Source organism: Schistocerca serialis, chromosome 3 (genome assembly GCF_023864345.2).
Source record: "Schistocerca serialis cubense isolate TAMUIC-IGC-003099 chromosome 3, iqSchSeri2.2, whole genome shotgun sequence".
NCBI classification, from domain to species: domain Eukaryota; kingdom Metazoa; phylum Arthropoda; class Insecta; order Orthoptera; family Acrididae; genus Schistocerca; species Schistocerca serialis.
Window position 1 is genome coordinate 773,252,946 of NC_064640.1, and position 16,240 is coordinate 773,269,185.

Below are 16,240 nucleotides of genomic sequence, written 5' to 3' on the forward strand. Positions count from 1 at the left end.
TTTCTTCCATCAAAGTTTTTCACAAATAAAGAAATGCCTGAAGGCTATAAGTTTGGTTCGGTGATGAAATTCTGGATCCTCTGCCAACTTCACTACTGCTGAATTGTCAATTCGGAGAACTGGAATTTCAGATAGTCTTGTTTTTCTGAATAGACAAGTTAACCAAATCATCTTGACAGCTTCATTTGCGGCAACTAGTTCAACTTCAGTTGTAGATGTTGCTACCATGGTTTGTCGCTGACTTAGCCACAATATCACCCCTCCTGAGTAGTCTATGACTACTCCGGATGTTGATCTGTCTGTCTTTGAGCAGCTTCCAAAATCTGCACCACTGTAGCATTCCAGAGTTGTGCTCTTTCCTCTTGATGTTTATGTGATTCCATATTCTGTAGTTGTTCCTGATACATAACGAAAAACCCTTTTTACTCTTAATATGTGTTCTTTGGCGGGATTCTCGGGAGATCTTGACAGAACACTTACACTGAAGGCTAGGTTTGGTCTTGTGCCAAGTATCAGATACATTAATGTTCCAACTGCTTCTCTATATGGAAAGTACTGTTCTACTGGGTCATCTTTCTCCTACTGTGAAACATCTGTAACTTTGAACATTGGGGGTAGAAACTGCTTTACACTCTGAAAAATTGAAATATTTTAGAATTCGTTGTGCGTAATCCTTCTGGTGAATCTTGATACAGCCATCCTTGCCATGTCCAATTTGCAGACCTAAATAATAGTTTGCAGGTGCCGTTGTAATCTTTAACTCATTTTGCAATGGTTGAAAGAAAATGCTCAAATCATTTGAATCAGTGGCAGCTACCAACCCATTGTCAACATACAAAATTACCAGAACTACTTTGCCATTTTTATTTTGAATGTACAAGCATGGATCTGCTTGGCTTACTCTGAAATCTAGACCTACCAAAAGTTCTCTGGATCTCTTGTTCCAGCATCTTGGTGCTTGTTTTAAACCATACAGGCTTTTCTACAACCTGCAAACTCTGTTGGTAACATCTTCGTAACCTATTGGTTGTACCATATAAATGGTTTCCTCAAGTTTTCCATACAGGAAGGTCGTTGACACATCAAACTGTCCAGGATACATTCTTTTAGTTTCAGCAACACTCAATAGACCGAATCATTGTCATTTTTGCAACTGGACTAAAAGTTTGACTGTAATCTACACCTTCCCGTTGACTGAAACCCTTAGCAACCAGACAAGCCTTACATTTTTTTGATCTGACCCTCTTCATTTGTTTTCAGTCGAAACACCCACTTACATGGTATTGCCTTGGCACCCTACGATAAGTCTTCAAGCTCCCAGGTTTCATTTTAGATCGGAGATTCCATTTCTCTGTCTATTGCTTCCTTCCATTTGATTCTGTCTTCATATCTAAATGCATCCTCATAGGTTTCAGGAAACTTCAGTTGTGACAAAGAAATAATCTGTTATCATTGCATAATCATTGAGGTAGTTTTGTCTCTTTAATGATTAATTCTCTCTTAACTTCACTCCTATTTCCACTTTGCAAGTTTCCAGAATGTCATCAGATTCTGTGTCTGAACTAGTTTCATGCTCCATACTATCTTCTGAGTATGTATTTTCCTCCCCCTCTGATTAATTTTTAATATCATCTGGACCTGCAATGGGCTTTTCAACATCTTGAAATGGTAGTGTAACTTGTTCAGTACAGCATCCTTTTTTTTCCCAAATTGCACATCTCTGGACAGCACAATTGAATTACTTTCTTTTATCCAAATCCTGACGTGTTCATCATCGTCGTCATAACCAATGAGATGTCCTTTCACAGCTTTCTTGTCCATTTTCCTTCGTTTTTCACTTGGAATGTGTGCATAACATGTTGAGCCAATAATCATAAGATGTTTAGTTTGAGGCTTTTTCCGCTCTCACAACTCATAAGGACTGACTCCTCCTACAGATGACTTCCCTGTCCTATTCATGATGTAAATTGCTGTGTTAACCAGTTCAGCGCATATCTGTTCTGCATAAGTGACATCTGGATTTAGTAAACAATGCTACATTCGTTACTACAGTTTTGTCCATGTTCTTCTGCACAGTTTTATTTTTAGCTGGTAGTCCATCAGCAATACAATATTACAATATTTGGTCCAGTGGCCCAGTTCTTTGCAGTAGTTACATTTTCCTTTAACTCTGAATTTGTTAGTTTTCATTTTGTTTTGTGCACCTGATCTGACTACTAATGCCTCTTGTTCGATTTTGTCACTACTCGTTGCAAAATTTCTCTCAAACATGCAGAATTGTTCCTTTAATTCATCAAACATTTTCTTATCTTTCGTTAATAACATCCAACTCTATTTAAAGGAATCAAACTTGCAGGTAGAATATGTAAAACTTGTACATACCAATATCAGATCAAGTAGCACAGTTCCTCCGTTTGCTTTAAGCCTGTCATTCAGTTCATTCCACAGACTTGTTAACTTCGCTATGAGTGTGGAGATGTCTTCTCCCCGAGTCCAATTAAATGCGAAGAAATCTGAACAAATCTTGAACAGTGGTTCTTTGATGAAGCTTCTAAAATCTGCTTCAATGCCTCCCATGCTTCATGAACCATTTCTTTGTCCATTATCTTCTGATATACAGTGTCTGTAACTCCACTTGTAATCATCGACTTGGCATAACTGTTCGCTTTACAATAAAAATCTGACTTGGCTTTATGATCATTTATTGCTACATCATTAGCAACTTCAGACAGTGGCTCAGGTTTTACTGACTTGCCATCAATTACATCTAAAGCTCCTTCATGATAGTCAATTAGATCTCTTCTTTTTCTCTTCCACACTGACCAGTCAGTTTCACTATTCAATGGCTTGATATGTTTTACCAGATCCATTTCAACTCTAAAACCAAAAACACTCACACACACACACACACACACACACACACACACACACACACACACACACACACGAGTTAAAAGAAAACTGTATGTCACTTTTTGCACACATTTTTACACACATAACTGGAACCCATAACCTATTGTATTCTGCTGAGAAAAAACTTATTTCTTCTGAATAAAGATCAGGTGCTGACAAAAAGTGGCGAGTTTGGTTTTCAAATACTTAGATTTATTTCTGAATCTGAAAACACTTTTTACACAAGAAGTCGCTTGACCAAGGAGCTTCTAAAAACACCTACGAGTAAAAGTGTGAGTGTTGTGACTCAAAATAAAAAACAGATAAACTAAACATTATGCTCATATATGATGACGATTAATAATACTTTAACACAAAACTTCTTTTTAAATATGTTAATAAAAAGAATTTACTTTAACACAATGGAATAAAATAAAAAATTAAAAGGTAGGATTTTTTAACAGGTTATTACTCTTCAAAATTGTGCACTTATTTCTATTGGTAATGTTTTTAAATGTAAATATTTCACAAAATGCTAAAAAACTATACCATCTGCATGCAGAGAAGTTCAAAGCCTTCAAAAGTTGCCCACTGTTAATTATAAAACAGTCATCCATCCCAATGGCCCACAGCATACCCTGATGTTTATTTTTGTTTCCTACCGTCCTTGTAATGTGAGCAGTTAAAGATCCCAGTGTCCGGTGTCAAAGTGTGTCACACAGAAGTACAAAATAGTGGCTGTGGAAGCATCATATGATTTTCTTATATGATAAAACTGGCAACACTCACCAGCCTCTGATCATAATCATCAGTTTCCCCAAACTCAAACACTACCAACTAAACTTCATGAGGTACTCATTAAGAACTATTCAAGGATATGTGCAGCTAATGAAATCCTATGAACATAAAGAGTCATTCCCCACACACTCCCAAAGCACAATAATGTTGGGTTAATCAAGTTGAATGACTGAATTAGTCTTGCCAAGTTACTCAATGAACAATCACAGCTGCCAGAATGAAACAAGAAACCATCTAATTCATATGTAAGTACATTACAATGTCAAACACTCCTCAAAAGTCATTATAATCATGTATTAAACTGTATATGTAACAGTAAATAATACAAACTTAATTACATTAAAAACCCACAGCAAATATGCACTTAAAAATAATGCTTCTGGTTAGCAGTGGATATGTCACTACATTGCCAGTTTGCATGCTACATCTAAAAGAAAACAGTTATAAATTTTACCTGTAATTGGTTTCCATGGTTTTGTCATTTCTGTTGATGGTCTGATGGAAAGCCATGATGTAGTGGTATGTGTATTTTGAGGACGATTCACCTCACTAGGTGAACATGAACCTGTCAATCATTAAAGAAAGTTTACTGCAATGCCTTTAGCAATACAACAATGGAACTCAGTCCATAGCAGCAGTACAAGTAAAGCTAAAAACAAATACAGAAGTCTATTTTTGCTCATAGCATAAGGAAACACATGATTACTGTAAAATGTAATACCAATGTCAATATCATTTGAGCTTCAAGTTTCCTGGAAGTAATTCCATTACTGTCAATCCCTTCCCAGGTTGCTAATGCCACATACTACTTCAGTCTGGAACAGGTTTGATACAGCTACCCAGCTTGTCTATCCAGTGCGAGCCTCTTCATCTCAGTGTAATTACTGTAACCTACATCTATTTCAGCATGCTTGTTGTCTCTAAGACTTCGTCTCCCTCTACAATTTTTATCTCTTGCACCTGTCACCATTGGCAAATTACCAGCTTCTTGTTGCCTCCGGATGTTCCTTGTCAAATTATCCCTTCTCTTTGGCAAATTCCGTCATAAATTTCATTTCTCCCCAATTTGATTCAGTGTCTCTTAGCTGATATACCCACCTAATCATCAGCATTCTTCTGCAACATGTCAAGACCCTTCCTGTTCCCCCATACATCCACCTTCCATCTTCTACGTTGCAAACAACCAGCCACCCTGGATGGCCTATTGTAGCTGGTTACTTTGCTCCAAAGGAAAGAATTTTTTTACTATTTTACCAACACTTCTAACCCATTGCACACTCACATCAAGGACACCAATTATTTACTTCATCACCTCTCCACCATCTCTAACCCATTAGCAGCTGTATCCATCTCTGTCACCGCCTCTCTTAACACTAACCTCCCCTTGGCCCATGACATAAGCTGAAACTTAGCACCATCTTTCCCAACATTCTGCCAACTGTGAACTCACCACTACAGATTATGGACTATATGTTTACAGGAATCAACTAACCCATTGAGAGGAAGCAATAGAAATCAATCTCTGGCACAGCCATAGGCTGTCGATTCTTTAACTCTGTTATTACATTATCTTAGTCAGATTTTATGTGCCTTGTGTGCTAGTGTACTTGAAAGGATAAGTAAGGCTTGACAGCCCATTGATTATGAGGTCATTACAGGTGGAAGACTGGCTTGGGTTAGGTTAGGTGGGGTGGGGTGGGGTGGGGTGGGGTGGGGTGGGAATGTGGAAGAAACTGGCCATGTAATCTTCAAAGGAACCAGCTTCACATTTACCTTAAGTAATTTTGGGAAACCATGGTAATCTACTGACTTGATTGCTTGATGGGAATTGAACAACTATCTTCCCAAATGTAAGTCCTGAGTCCTACCACTATGCTACTTCACTCAGTAGTGCAAAGAGTGATGGCAGCCAAATGTATAAAAATCTAAAGCAATGTACCTTAGCTTGCTCTCATGTTCCTTTACCACAAACATTCAACAGATTTTTCCATGAAATGAGTTCAAGTGTAGGAAGTTGTCCCCATTGTCAGATTATGACTGTGTCGAGTATATAGAAAATATGAAGAGGGCTTGCAGACCACTAACTTTGGGAGTTCCTCTTCAAGCACTTCCATAAATATATGATAATAGGCAACTCATCACTACTTCATTGGTCTGTTGCTGGTGACTTACATGAAATAATATGAATGATTGATGTGGGCACAGATAGATCAATCTCTGTCAGCATTGTCCCAAACTTCTCTCTGAAGTAGGGTTTAATGAGCTAACTATAAGTATCCCTCAGAAGGCAAAAACCAAAACAGAGCTCACCATGATCTTATCTTTTCAAAATGATATATCTGGGCTGTGGCTGCCCTGATTTTGAAATCTGCTGCACACCTCTTATTTGTCAGGACATATTATGTTTTCAAATTGAATTTTCACTCTTCAGTGGAGTGTGCAATTACTTGCTTCCTGGCACATTAAATTTGTGTTCAGGACTGGGACTCTAACCTGGGACCTTTGCCTTCTGTTAATTTTGGATGGTACGAGATGTAGCACTGGTTGAAGTAAGTAAAGGAAGGCCACTAGAACATGGAATCATTGCAAACAATTTCAAAGAAATACTCTGTCCTTTTCTGGGAAATATGAAGTGTGAGAGAAAAGTAATGAGACTGACAACACTGCGAGTGATCTGGAACATTGTTGTTCTGCTTGTTTAGGCCGGTGTGTTCACCCCATCCAGATAGTCAGTCCGGGTGTCAGCTCCATACAGCCATCACATGATTTTTTGTGACAGTGTCAGTGGCGTTGTGTCTTTGTTGTGTGTTACTAAAATGGAAAATTGGAATTTAGAGCAATAGGAAGCCATCAAGTTGTGTGTTAAACTTCAGAAATTCTCAAGTGTGACCTTTGAGAAGTTGAAATTGAGCTATGGGGAACACTACTTATTAACAGAACAATGTTTTTGATGTCACAAATAATTTTTAGGAGGCCGAGATGATGTTGTTGATGAACATTGCCCAGGGAGCAAAGACCAATGGAAACATAAAATGTGCGAGTGCTTTTATGTGATCAGACAGACATTTAACAAGAAGGATGGTGGGTGACCTGTTAAAACATTTTCATTATATATCAAATTTTGAGAAAGTTTGCACACGTCAAAGGTTTTTGCCAAAAAACCTCTCAACTGAGCTGAAGGACAATCTAAGAAATGTATGTTGATCATCTTGAGAAGACTGTCAATGGCCATAAATGGTTCAGTTGTGTGATCACTGGGGATGAATCCTAGATTTTTTAGTACAATCCTGGGGTCAAGTGGCAAAGTGAGGAGTGGCACACTGACCAAGAAAGCTTGAACGAACAAATCAGAGGTCAAAACAATGCTGATTTGCCTTTTTTTGTCAGCAAGGGTATTGTATACAAAGAATTTTTTCCTCCAGGAAAAACTGTTCACCAAGTGTTTTGCCAGGATGTCTGAAAGACTTAGGAAAAGGGGGAATCGAGCGAGAGTGGACATTGCAGACATGTGGACACTGCATCAAGACAATGCTCCATGCCACATTGCCACTTCCATCATGGTATTTTTGACCTCAAAAGGCATTCCTGTTGCTCCACAGGCTACCATATTCACCTAACCTGAGTCCATGTGACTTTCCCTTTCCAAACATTGAAAAATGTCTTCAAAGGATGTCATTTTGGGACTCTTCAGAACATTCAAAAGAATGTGACTGTCATGTTAAGTGTCCTACCAGTTGAGTGAGCCTTTTAGTGCTGCTACCAAGACTGAGAACAATGACTCTGCTGTTGTATAGCTACAAAAGGGAAATACTTTTGTAGATTAAAAAAAATCAGTCTCATTACTTTTATCATACACCTTTGTCTTTTGGAATTACTGAGAAACCCTCATTTTTCATTGCAGCATAGTACCTCCTTACTTTTCAAAACTAATCTCGATTGCCTCAAATACATCTTCAGGTAACGTGGGACACTTGATTGATTTTGGCATTTCTTCCTCCTCCTCCATAATGCAAAACTACTACTTCATCACAATGGGTCTATAAGATTCTCTGTAGATGTCCTGTAAGTGAACCTCTGCAGTATTACACATTCCCAACTGCAAGGGGAAACCTTTTCATCCTAACAGAAAATGAATTTCCTTCAAAACTCTCTTTGTCCTTTGTCTTGAATGTAGAGGTATTACTAATATATTGGACTTTGTTCATATTCTTATTAACTCAGTGTTGCAGGATGTATCTGTAAATACAGTCAGTTTGCTATACGGTAGACAGCTTGCTTAGTACACACCTATTTGAGACCTTTCATTTGGGAACTTTTCTATCTTACAGGTATAACCAGACCTGTAAGTGATAATTGAAATGACAATTATTGACCCTTCCTGTGCTTAAGATTACAACTAGTGATCATATAATGAGTTACAGTATCAGCAAAAAGTGACACTGTGTGTGCATGTGCCAATTTTTTCAGGGGTTGCAGTGGGGGTATGGGTTCTACTACATGTTCAGGAGATTAATAACATCTGTCAATTAGCCTATGAACACGCGTTCTGTCAAATGAACTGTATGCCCATTTACAATGCTAGAGGTCATGTTGCATGGTATCAGCATGATGTCTCCTATGTGTGACAACGCACTTAATTTCATTATTAGGGTCTACATATCAAGCAAATAAAAAAATAAAAATGCAAGGACTGGTATTGTCACTTGCCCCCCACCTGGAAAAAGAAACAGCACAATTTAAGTGATTATTACAACAGACCAGGTGGAAAATTTATAGTGTGTGAATATCAAAATATTATTTGTTAACTGCTGGTTTATTCATAGAAAAGTACCAGAGCTTGCATGTACTTAAAAGTAGTTGGCCCCAAATTATATTTGTAACTGAGAATTGGGTGAAATGTGGAGAGGAGAGAAACTTCAAGTATCATAAGTAGCACATAACAGAGTGATAATTGCAGGAGGAGGAGCACTATTTATAGAAACCATTTTTCTAACAAGAATTAAAATGACCAACTGTGAACTAATCAGGACAAATGTAACCAGTGAGCTTAGATTAATAATGGGATGTTTCTACTGAGCACAAAATTCAGACCTCAGCTGTAGAGTCATGGTCAACTACGCACACATTTTCGGCAGCAAGGACAAATGGCATTGGGAAGTAATACTGGTTGTATTGCCCAACAGTGGCCTGTAACAACTGTGTAACCACACTGCAAATAATTTTAGCAAGTCTAACATAGTCTTCAGCTCTTCTACATTTTCAGTGACTATGCACGTTTTGTAACTATGTTTATTCATGTCTTATGTTCATTCTGCAAGATAATAATTATATTCCTGATATATTTTAGAAACTTACTTCTGAAATTAGTTCTGCAGATCATGTTTTGTCATTATGGCAACAACTATGATTGCACAATCAACTGTCACACCTGACAGGGGCCAAGTATTATGTTTACATCTCCAGTGGAGTGAGCCTGTCTGGACGGTTTACTGTACTGGATTTGGTTTTTAACATTAAAGATGACAACCTGATTATTTGAATCACGACTTTAGCACAACTCTGAGTATTTAGTATAAGACTGCTGTCAGCGTGAGTTACTCATTTTATTCCTTAAGATGCTGTAGCTTTAGCCTGATGTCCTGTTTTGTTTAACTGCAGGCAGCCTGAAGATGTTCTAAGAACAAAACCAGTCACTGTACAATAAATATGTAATTATAAAGTTGGGGTGGTATTCATTAATCATTAAAATTTGTCAGCTGTGGTGTCAACACGATCAACATTATCTACTATAGTTCAACAAAAAAAGTGTTTTAGCATCTTACCCATTTTACTCAGCTTCATTCCATGTTGCAAAGGGTCTATATTGCGCTGACAGTGTTCTCCTGCTTCCTTTATAAAAATCTCATCTTCTGAAACTATAGATCCAACGAAGCACTCATATGCCTCAACATCCCTACGCTGAGTATAGGTATACATCAAACCATCCTCTTCCCATTGCCCTAAGCATCTGTACTCACGTTCTGAAAATTTAATTGCCACATTACACATGTAAAACAACTGCAAAAGGAAAAATAGATATGGACACACACACACACACACACACACACACACACACACACACACACACACACACACACACCTGAAAACACTTCAAATGGTGACACTGTGCACGTTTCAACAGGTGACACAAACACACACTGATGCAGAAAGTATAGAATGCAGTATTTTTCAATGCTGAAGCCTGTGCTTTACCTGTGTCCTCATGCAAGTGTAAAGGAAGAGTGCGAGCAAGAATAAACTGGTATAAAGACATTCTGGTGACATTTCTTATTTAGATACAGTACAAAGTCTTCAAATAGCAGGATTCCAGTGGGAACGGCACATTCATTTTTCAAATTTAACCATATAAACTGCACACAGTTTGCAATGGTTTCACTTTTTTATATATATAAAAAAAGAGACAAAGGTTTATTAAAACGATAACACTGGAGTGAACAATTGAAATGTTGCAAAACAGGACACACATGGACACATGCACCCATATACAACCTCATATTTCATTGTCTGATGGTAATAATAAAGCGCATATGTCATAAAATGTGTGCTCAATTTTCTTAGCATATGCTTGTGTTAAGCTTAGCAATTTGTTATGGAAAGCTTAGTAATATAAAGAAGTGCGTTTACTGTCAGCCAGATACTACATTTCATGCATTTCCCATTTCTGATATTTCACATTTTTGCTCTTCATTCATTGTAAGTGTTTGGGCCATTGTGCAAAACAACTGACATTCTTAGTGCTGTTTGTAGTAGTCCTGGAAAACAGACCTTTTCTGTTTGCAGCTCCTCCTCTGTAGGAATTGTGTGGTCTCCGGCTCTTAATTGAGAGAGGAACAGTTGGAGTGCTGACTGCTTGCAGAAACTGCACTGCATCTAACCTCCTCCTTTCCTCATAAAAGGACCTGGGAGTTGTTCCAGAAAAATTTTGCACTAATGAGTGATTCATTTGGCTCTTTAAACTGTAAGTGTCCATGCCTTGGGCCTGTCTAAGATACACTCTGTCATGCCCAATAGGTATTTCCTGAATAATAGGCTTACCATTCCTGACATTATTCCTTGGAGTTAAGTTACTGGGGCTGAATCTGTTTCCAGATCTATCACCATACCCATTATTAATAGCTTCCATATGGTCTCTGAACCCACTTTGAAATTCAAAGCCAGCCTGTCTCATTTTTCCTGGACCATTTCTGTTCTCACTTTCAGTTTTGTCATTTCCTTTTATGGGGACAGTTCCAGTGAGATGATACACTGGCTGATTAGTAGCGATTGGTCTGTCACTTCTGGACCTATAAAATGAGGTATGTGAACTTTCAGGTCCTATGTCATGTTTAAGACTATGTTTTGCTTCAGTTGTTGCATCACTGTTGCCATGAAATAAAGTCTCTTGACCTTTTAGTTGAGTAGGTAGCAGCCTGCTGTTATGATGCACAGGCAAATCATCTTGGCTTAACATCTTCTGACCATTTCTTGTAGGCAGAATTGCTGGTCTTTCTGTACTATGGACTGGGAGAGAGACTGTGTGTGAATTTGAAGAAAAGGAATGATACGTATCAGTACCCTCAGGAGCTGAGGTAGTGTGTAAAGGCTTGGAAACTTCATCATAGATATGACCATTACCACTGTAAGAATGTCTCCTAAAATCTTTAGTTGTATGCATTTGACTGCCTGTAGGCCTATATAGGTTATCATTATGATACAGCCTAGGTTGATCAGTCTGGTGTGCTCTGAATTGGTGGCCCCTGTTTTCATGATTACGATCGTCTGTTGCCCATACACTACCTGCATTATGGTGAGTATATTCTGATCTTTTGTCTGCTTCACTATGATGCCTACCCAAATTTCTTGCCATAGAGTCAAACTCAGCTTGACTACCTGCACATGGGAACAAATCACAATTTACTGTAGTTCCCACCCCTCCTCTTCTCATTGCAGGTGCATAGGGATTTGCATTGTTTGAAGGAAACCATGGACTCCTGAACTGAATTGGGTCAATTCTTGTGCCATCTTGAGTAGGCTTTAAATTCTGAGAACTTCCCATGTTGCTTCGTGTAGAATAGTAATCAAATTCTACTGGACGTGTGGACCTTTGAGAGTTGAGCTGATAGGTGCGATAAGGAGGAGGGTAGTACGACCTGCCTTTGACATCACTCAATGGAGATGTGCTCTCTGAAGTTCGGACAGACATTCTGAATTCTCTGACATGATTATAATTGTGTTTGCTATTAAAGGTTGCTGAATTATTTGTATGTACAGAAATAGTTGTATTAGAAAATGGTTTTTGGAGACCATAAATTTTAGGAAATTCCCATGGATCATACACCTCATCTGTTTCAGAGGTAAGAATAGTGGTTGGTTCCTCAACTTTTGTGGGACTTCCATAATGCTTGTATGCAGGGACAGTTGATCCCAATGTTTTTGTGAAATAGTTCATCATATTTGTGCTTGACTGAGTGATTGTCTCATCAGGTGTGTTTCCTTCAAGATCAGAAAACATGTTCTGAGGCCTTTGCTGCTCTGGAATAACAGTTACACTGGTAGCACTGTTGGTAGGGTATGTAGCTGCCTGAGCATCACGATTCTTCCTCCTGCGATGAGTTCCTACAAATTTAAATCTAGATTTACTACAAAATATGAACTGAATTTTGATTCAAATTTATATTGGAAAGTGGTATCTGCAAAGTAAAACAAACAAACAATACTTCACCAATATCTTATTAGAGGACACACCATTGAGCAGGTAAACTCTGTTCTTACCTTAAATCATTTTCTCCAGATAATGCTGAAGTTATTAATTTAACATTTTATTAACTTGACAATGCAATGCAGTAAGCCCTCTACTATGTTGTTAATTGATCAAAGGGTTCCCCAGAATATAGAAAGAGGCCTGGGATATACATTTTATTTACTAGTAAATACAGTACAATGAAGTGGCTTCGAAATAATGGTCTTCTACAGTTACGATATTAATTCTAAAATAACCTAAATTATTAATTTTATGAGTTCCTATGAAAATTAATGCAACAATTAACATTGAGTGAGAGGAGTTGCCAAACGGAGTTCACTCAAACACTGATGATCACTAATTCATGATTTTTACATTAGACAAGACATTATATGTTTTGTCAGGTTATTGACAACATGGTTACCCATTTACCTTACAACAAATGTTCAACAAGAATATATAAACATATGCATTTAACATTTCATTTATACAGAATGGGCACTGATAATGAGATTTTTCAGGTCTTCTTTTACACCATCATGCACATTTAATATGCAATATCAATGCACATCAAACGAATCCTCGTTTCTCATATTGACATTACTCCTTAGTTAGATTCACAAAAAAATTTGTACACATATGATCAAATGACATGACATGAACAGAGAAGTACATTATTTGTCAGCACTTCAAAGTTTTTGTAATTGTTTCAAATCATCATCAACCATGCACAGCGTAAAAGTTAATCATATTTTAAATGTTTAGCATCCTGTGTTGACCAAATATTTTACAAAGGATATGTCATAGAAACTGGTGACAACTTAAGCCATCAACAGGGTCATTAAGGTTAATGTTAAATGTCATCTACTAATTAATACTACAGTATTTCAACAACCTTAAAGAAATAATGCTGCAAACTTGTCAGCATATTAGGATAATGTACAGGGTGAGGCAGTGAAACGGCACGATTTTGTAAAACCACCAAAGATTTATTTACAAGTAAAATCATAATATTTGAACATGGATCTCAAGTACAAGAGTGGAAATTAAAGATTTAACTTAAAAACAATCATTTTTTAAATATGGTGTCAGTGAGGTGTCGTCCTTGGTTTTGCACACATTGTCTAAGCCTGAGATGAAATTGTCCCATGACGTTTCGTAGCATCTGTACTGGAATGTTGTTAATTTCCTGTCTAATTCGCTCCTTCAGGTCTTCTTTTGTTCTTGGTGGATTTTCCTGGAAGACTTTGCACTTGAGGTAGCCCCAAAGAAAAAAGTCTGGTGCCGTCAGATCTGGTGAACGGGCAGGCCAGGGGAAATCGCCATTCCTGCTGATTAGACGTCGTGGAAATGCAAGTCTGAGCAATTCCATTGAGACATTAGCAGTATGGCTTGTTGCACCATCTTGCTGGAAGAGTGTTTCAGCATCTGGATCATGTCGATCAATTCCAGGCAGACCAAAAATGGTCAACATGTCAGCATAACGTCCAGAGTTTACCGTCACTGTGTTGCCATCTTCATCTTCAAAAAAATAGGGCCCCACGATTCCACGAGATGACATTGCGCACCAGACTGTTACTTTTTCAGAATGGAGAGGTTTTTCATGAAGTTCGTGCGGGTTATCTGAGGACCAATATCTGAAGTTTTGCTTATTTACGTACCCACTAAGATGAAAGTGGGCTTCATCACTCGTCCATAAGTTATGCACTCTTTCTTCATTTCGTTCAATAACGTTAAGCATTGACTGGCAAAAGCGTATACGGTTATTGTAGTCATTAGGTTTAAGGGCTTGCACTACCTGAATTTTGTATGGATGATAGTGAAGGTCACTCTTCAAAATCCGTCTTACTGATCGATTGCTGAGACCAAGTTCTGCGCTGTGCCGTCTCGCGGATTTTCGCGGACTTCGTCCCAACGCTTCGCGCACACGATTAATGTTCTCGGGTGTCCGGATTGTTTTTGTGCTGCCGCCTCTTTTCTTTGTTGTGCTAGCAGTAGCTTCAAAGGTTTTAACCCAAAGGAGAATGGCTTTCCTTGATGGCACGGGAGCCCGTGGCGGCAGGTTGAATTCACGACGAAAGGCGCGTTGAGCACCAACCACACTATCCGCGTTTTTGTAATATGCCTTTACGGCATATGCACGTTGCGCACTCGACCAACGCTCCATGGCTACTGAAACTTCCACCACTCTAGACGCCCAAGGTCACTTCCCCCACTCTCGCAACCCCCCTCCGCGCCCGACAACCACTATCGAAATCGTGCCGTTTCACTGCCTCACCCTGTAGATCTGTTCAAATTTGCCAAATGCCATCAATTGTACATGTTGCTTCATCACAAAACAGCCAATCACCACCAATTGTTATGAAACAGAAAATTTATTCATGGACAGTATTATCTGACAGAGAAGGATTTAAATGGATGTAGTTGCAAATACGTGCACATCCTCCATTTCTACAACAATTATTTCCATACTTATGGTAGCACTGCATTAAGGTGTTTCTGCAAAATTTGACACTACATATGTGGAATTCATTATGTGACTCTCATACTGCCAGAGTGTTATAAAAAATAACACACATGATAAATGTATTAAAGCTATTTGAAAATGTGTCATTTAAGGACACATGTTTCAGCAGTGCCATTGCCAAACAATATTTTATTAAAACCCATTAAAAATTCACATGAGACTGGGAGGGATTTAACTGATGCATACAGAATGGTATACAACTGAACTACAGTTGTAGGGTGTGTTGTAATACCTATGAAAGGACAGTTCAAATAAAAAGCAGTTACTCTGTTATGCACAGCATCTGTGTGTATTCAGTTTTACCTTACTAGAGACTCAATGAATGTTAGAGTTAGTGATGATAGAACTAGTGAAACAAAATTCTCTGATAGTTTACATCTACAAGCAAAATTTGAGTCTAACCAGCTAGTGACCTACTAACCAGTATCTTAGCATTTACATAATAAGATGTTGAATAAAATCTGGTGTCACAATTCTGAAGTTAAGTTTTCCCCTTCTTTCATGACAGAAAACAAAACCAAAATATTTAACACAGTAATTGGCTCACCTTCATATATTTCACTCTGTGTGCAGTCTGATACAGTGTAGTACATAATATCAGGTGAGTTGCAGTCTGATGACAACTTAGCACAGAGGCCAACAGCATCTGGAATTAATCCAGTGTATTTCCCAGCTATTGGGCATGGAGTCTCTTGCATGCGGTCCAGCCCTAAGGAAGTAAAAAGAAATGCATTCAATAATTGTTTCAGAATTACTTAACTATTTATAAGGCTGTCCTGCAACTCCGCACTTACTTATTGGTGCTGAAATATCATGTGAAAGGACTCTCAGTAAAGCACAGATTTAGTAGAAATATTTCAATAGTTCAAGCTGGACAATTTCAATGGAACAGAAGAGCATGAATTTAGTTTTAAACATGAACAAAGTGTAAAATTTAATTTTTACTGCATTATTTATTTATTTATTTATATATGACAGTCATCAGTACCTCTTCAGAAATTGTGAAGTAAAATACACAAAACACTTAAATGTAAAATGAAAAGGAACAAACATTCCAGGACAAGAATTGTGTGTAAATGCTTTTCTCCTATGATTAAAGTAGTATTTTTTTAATCTATGACAATCATGATCAACCTTCACCTACACCAGCACAACCAATAGCAGTTAAAAGTTACTGCAGCTGTTTATTTCCTGGCCTGTATTTTCAGTAGTTGTGATTTGACCATTTTATTTTCTCTGGTAGA

At 38.0% G+C, this 16,240-nt stretch overlaps 1 protein-coding gene across 1 annotated transcript in view; it reads right to left on the minus strand.

The window, feature by feature from the left end:
• Positions 1–16,240, minus strand: part of LOC126470617 (uncharacterized) — a 366,250-nt gene that overhangs the window by 17,104 nt on the left and 332,906 nt on the right. The window contains exons 10-12 of the mRNA XM_050098574.1: positions 15,544–15,705; positions 9,513–9,710; positions 4,145–4,255 (exon numbers count right to left, since the gene is read on the minus strand). Coding sequence (XP_049954531.1) covers positions 4,145–4,255; positions 9,513–9,710; positions 15,544–15,705 — 471 coding nt within the window. The remainder of the gene's footprint in view (positions 1–4,144; positions 4,256–9,512; positions 9,711–15,543; positions 15,706–16,240) is intronic.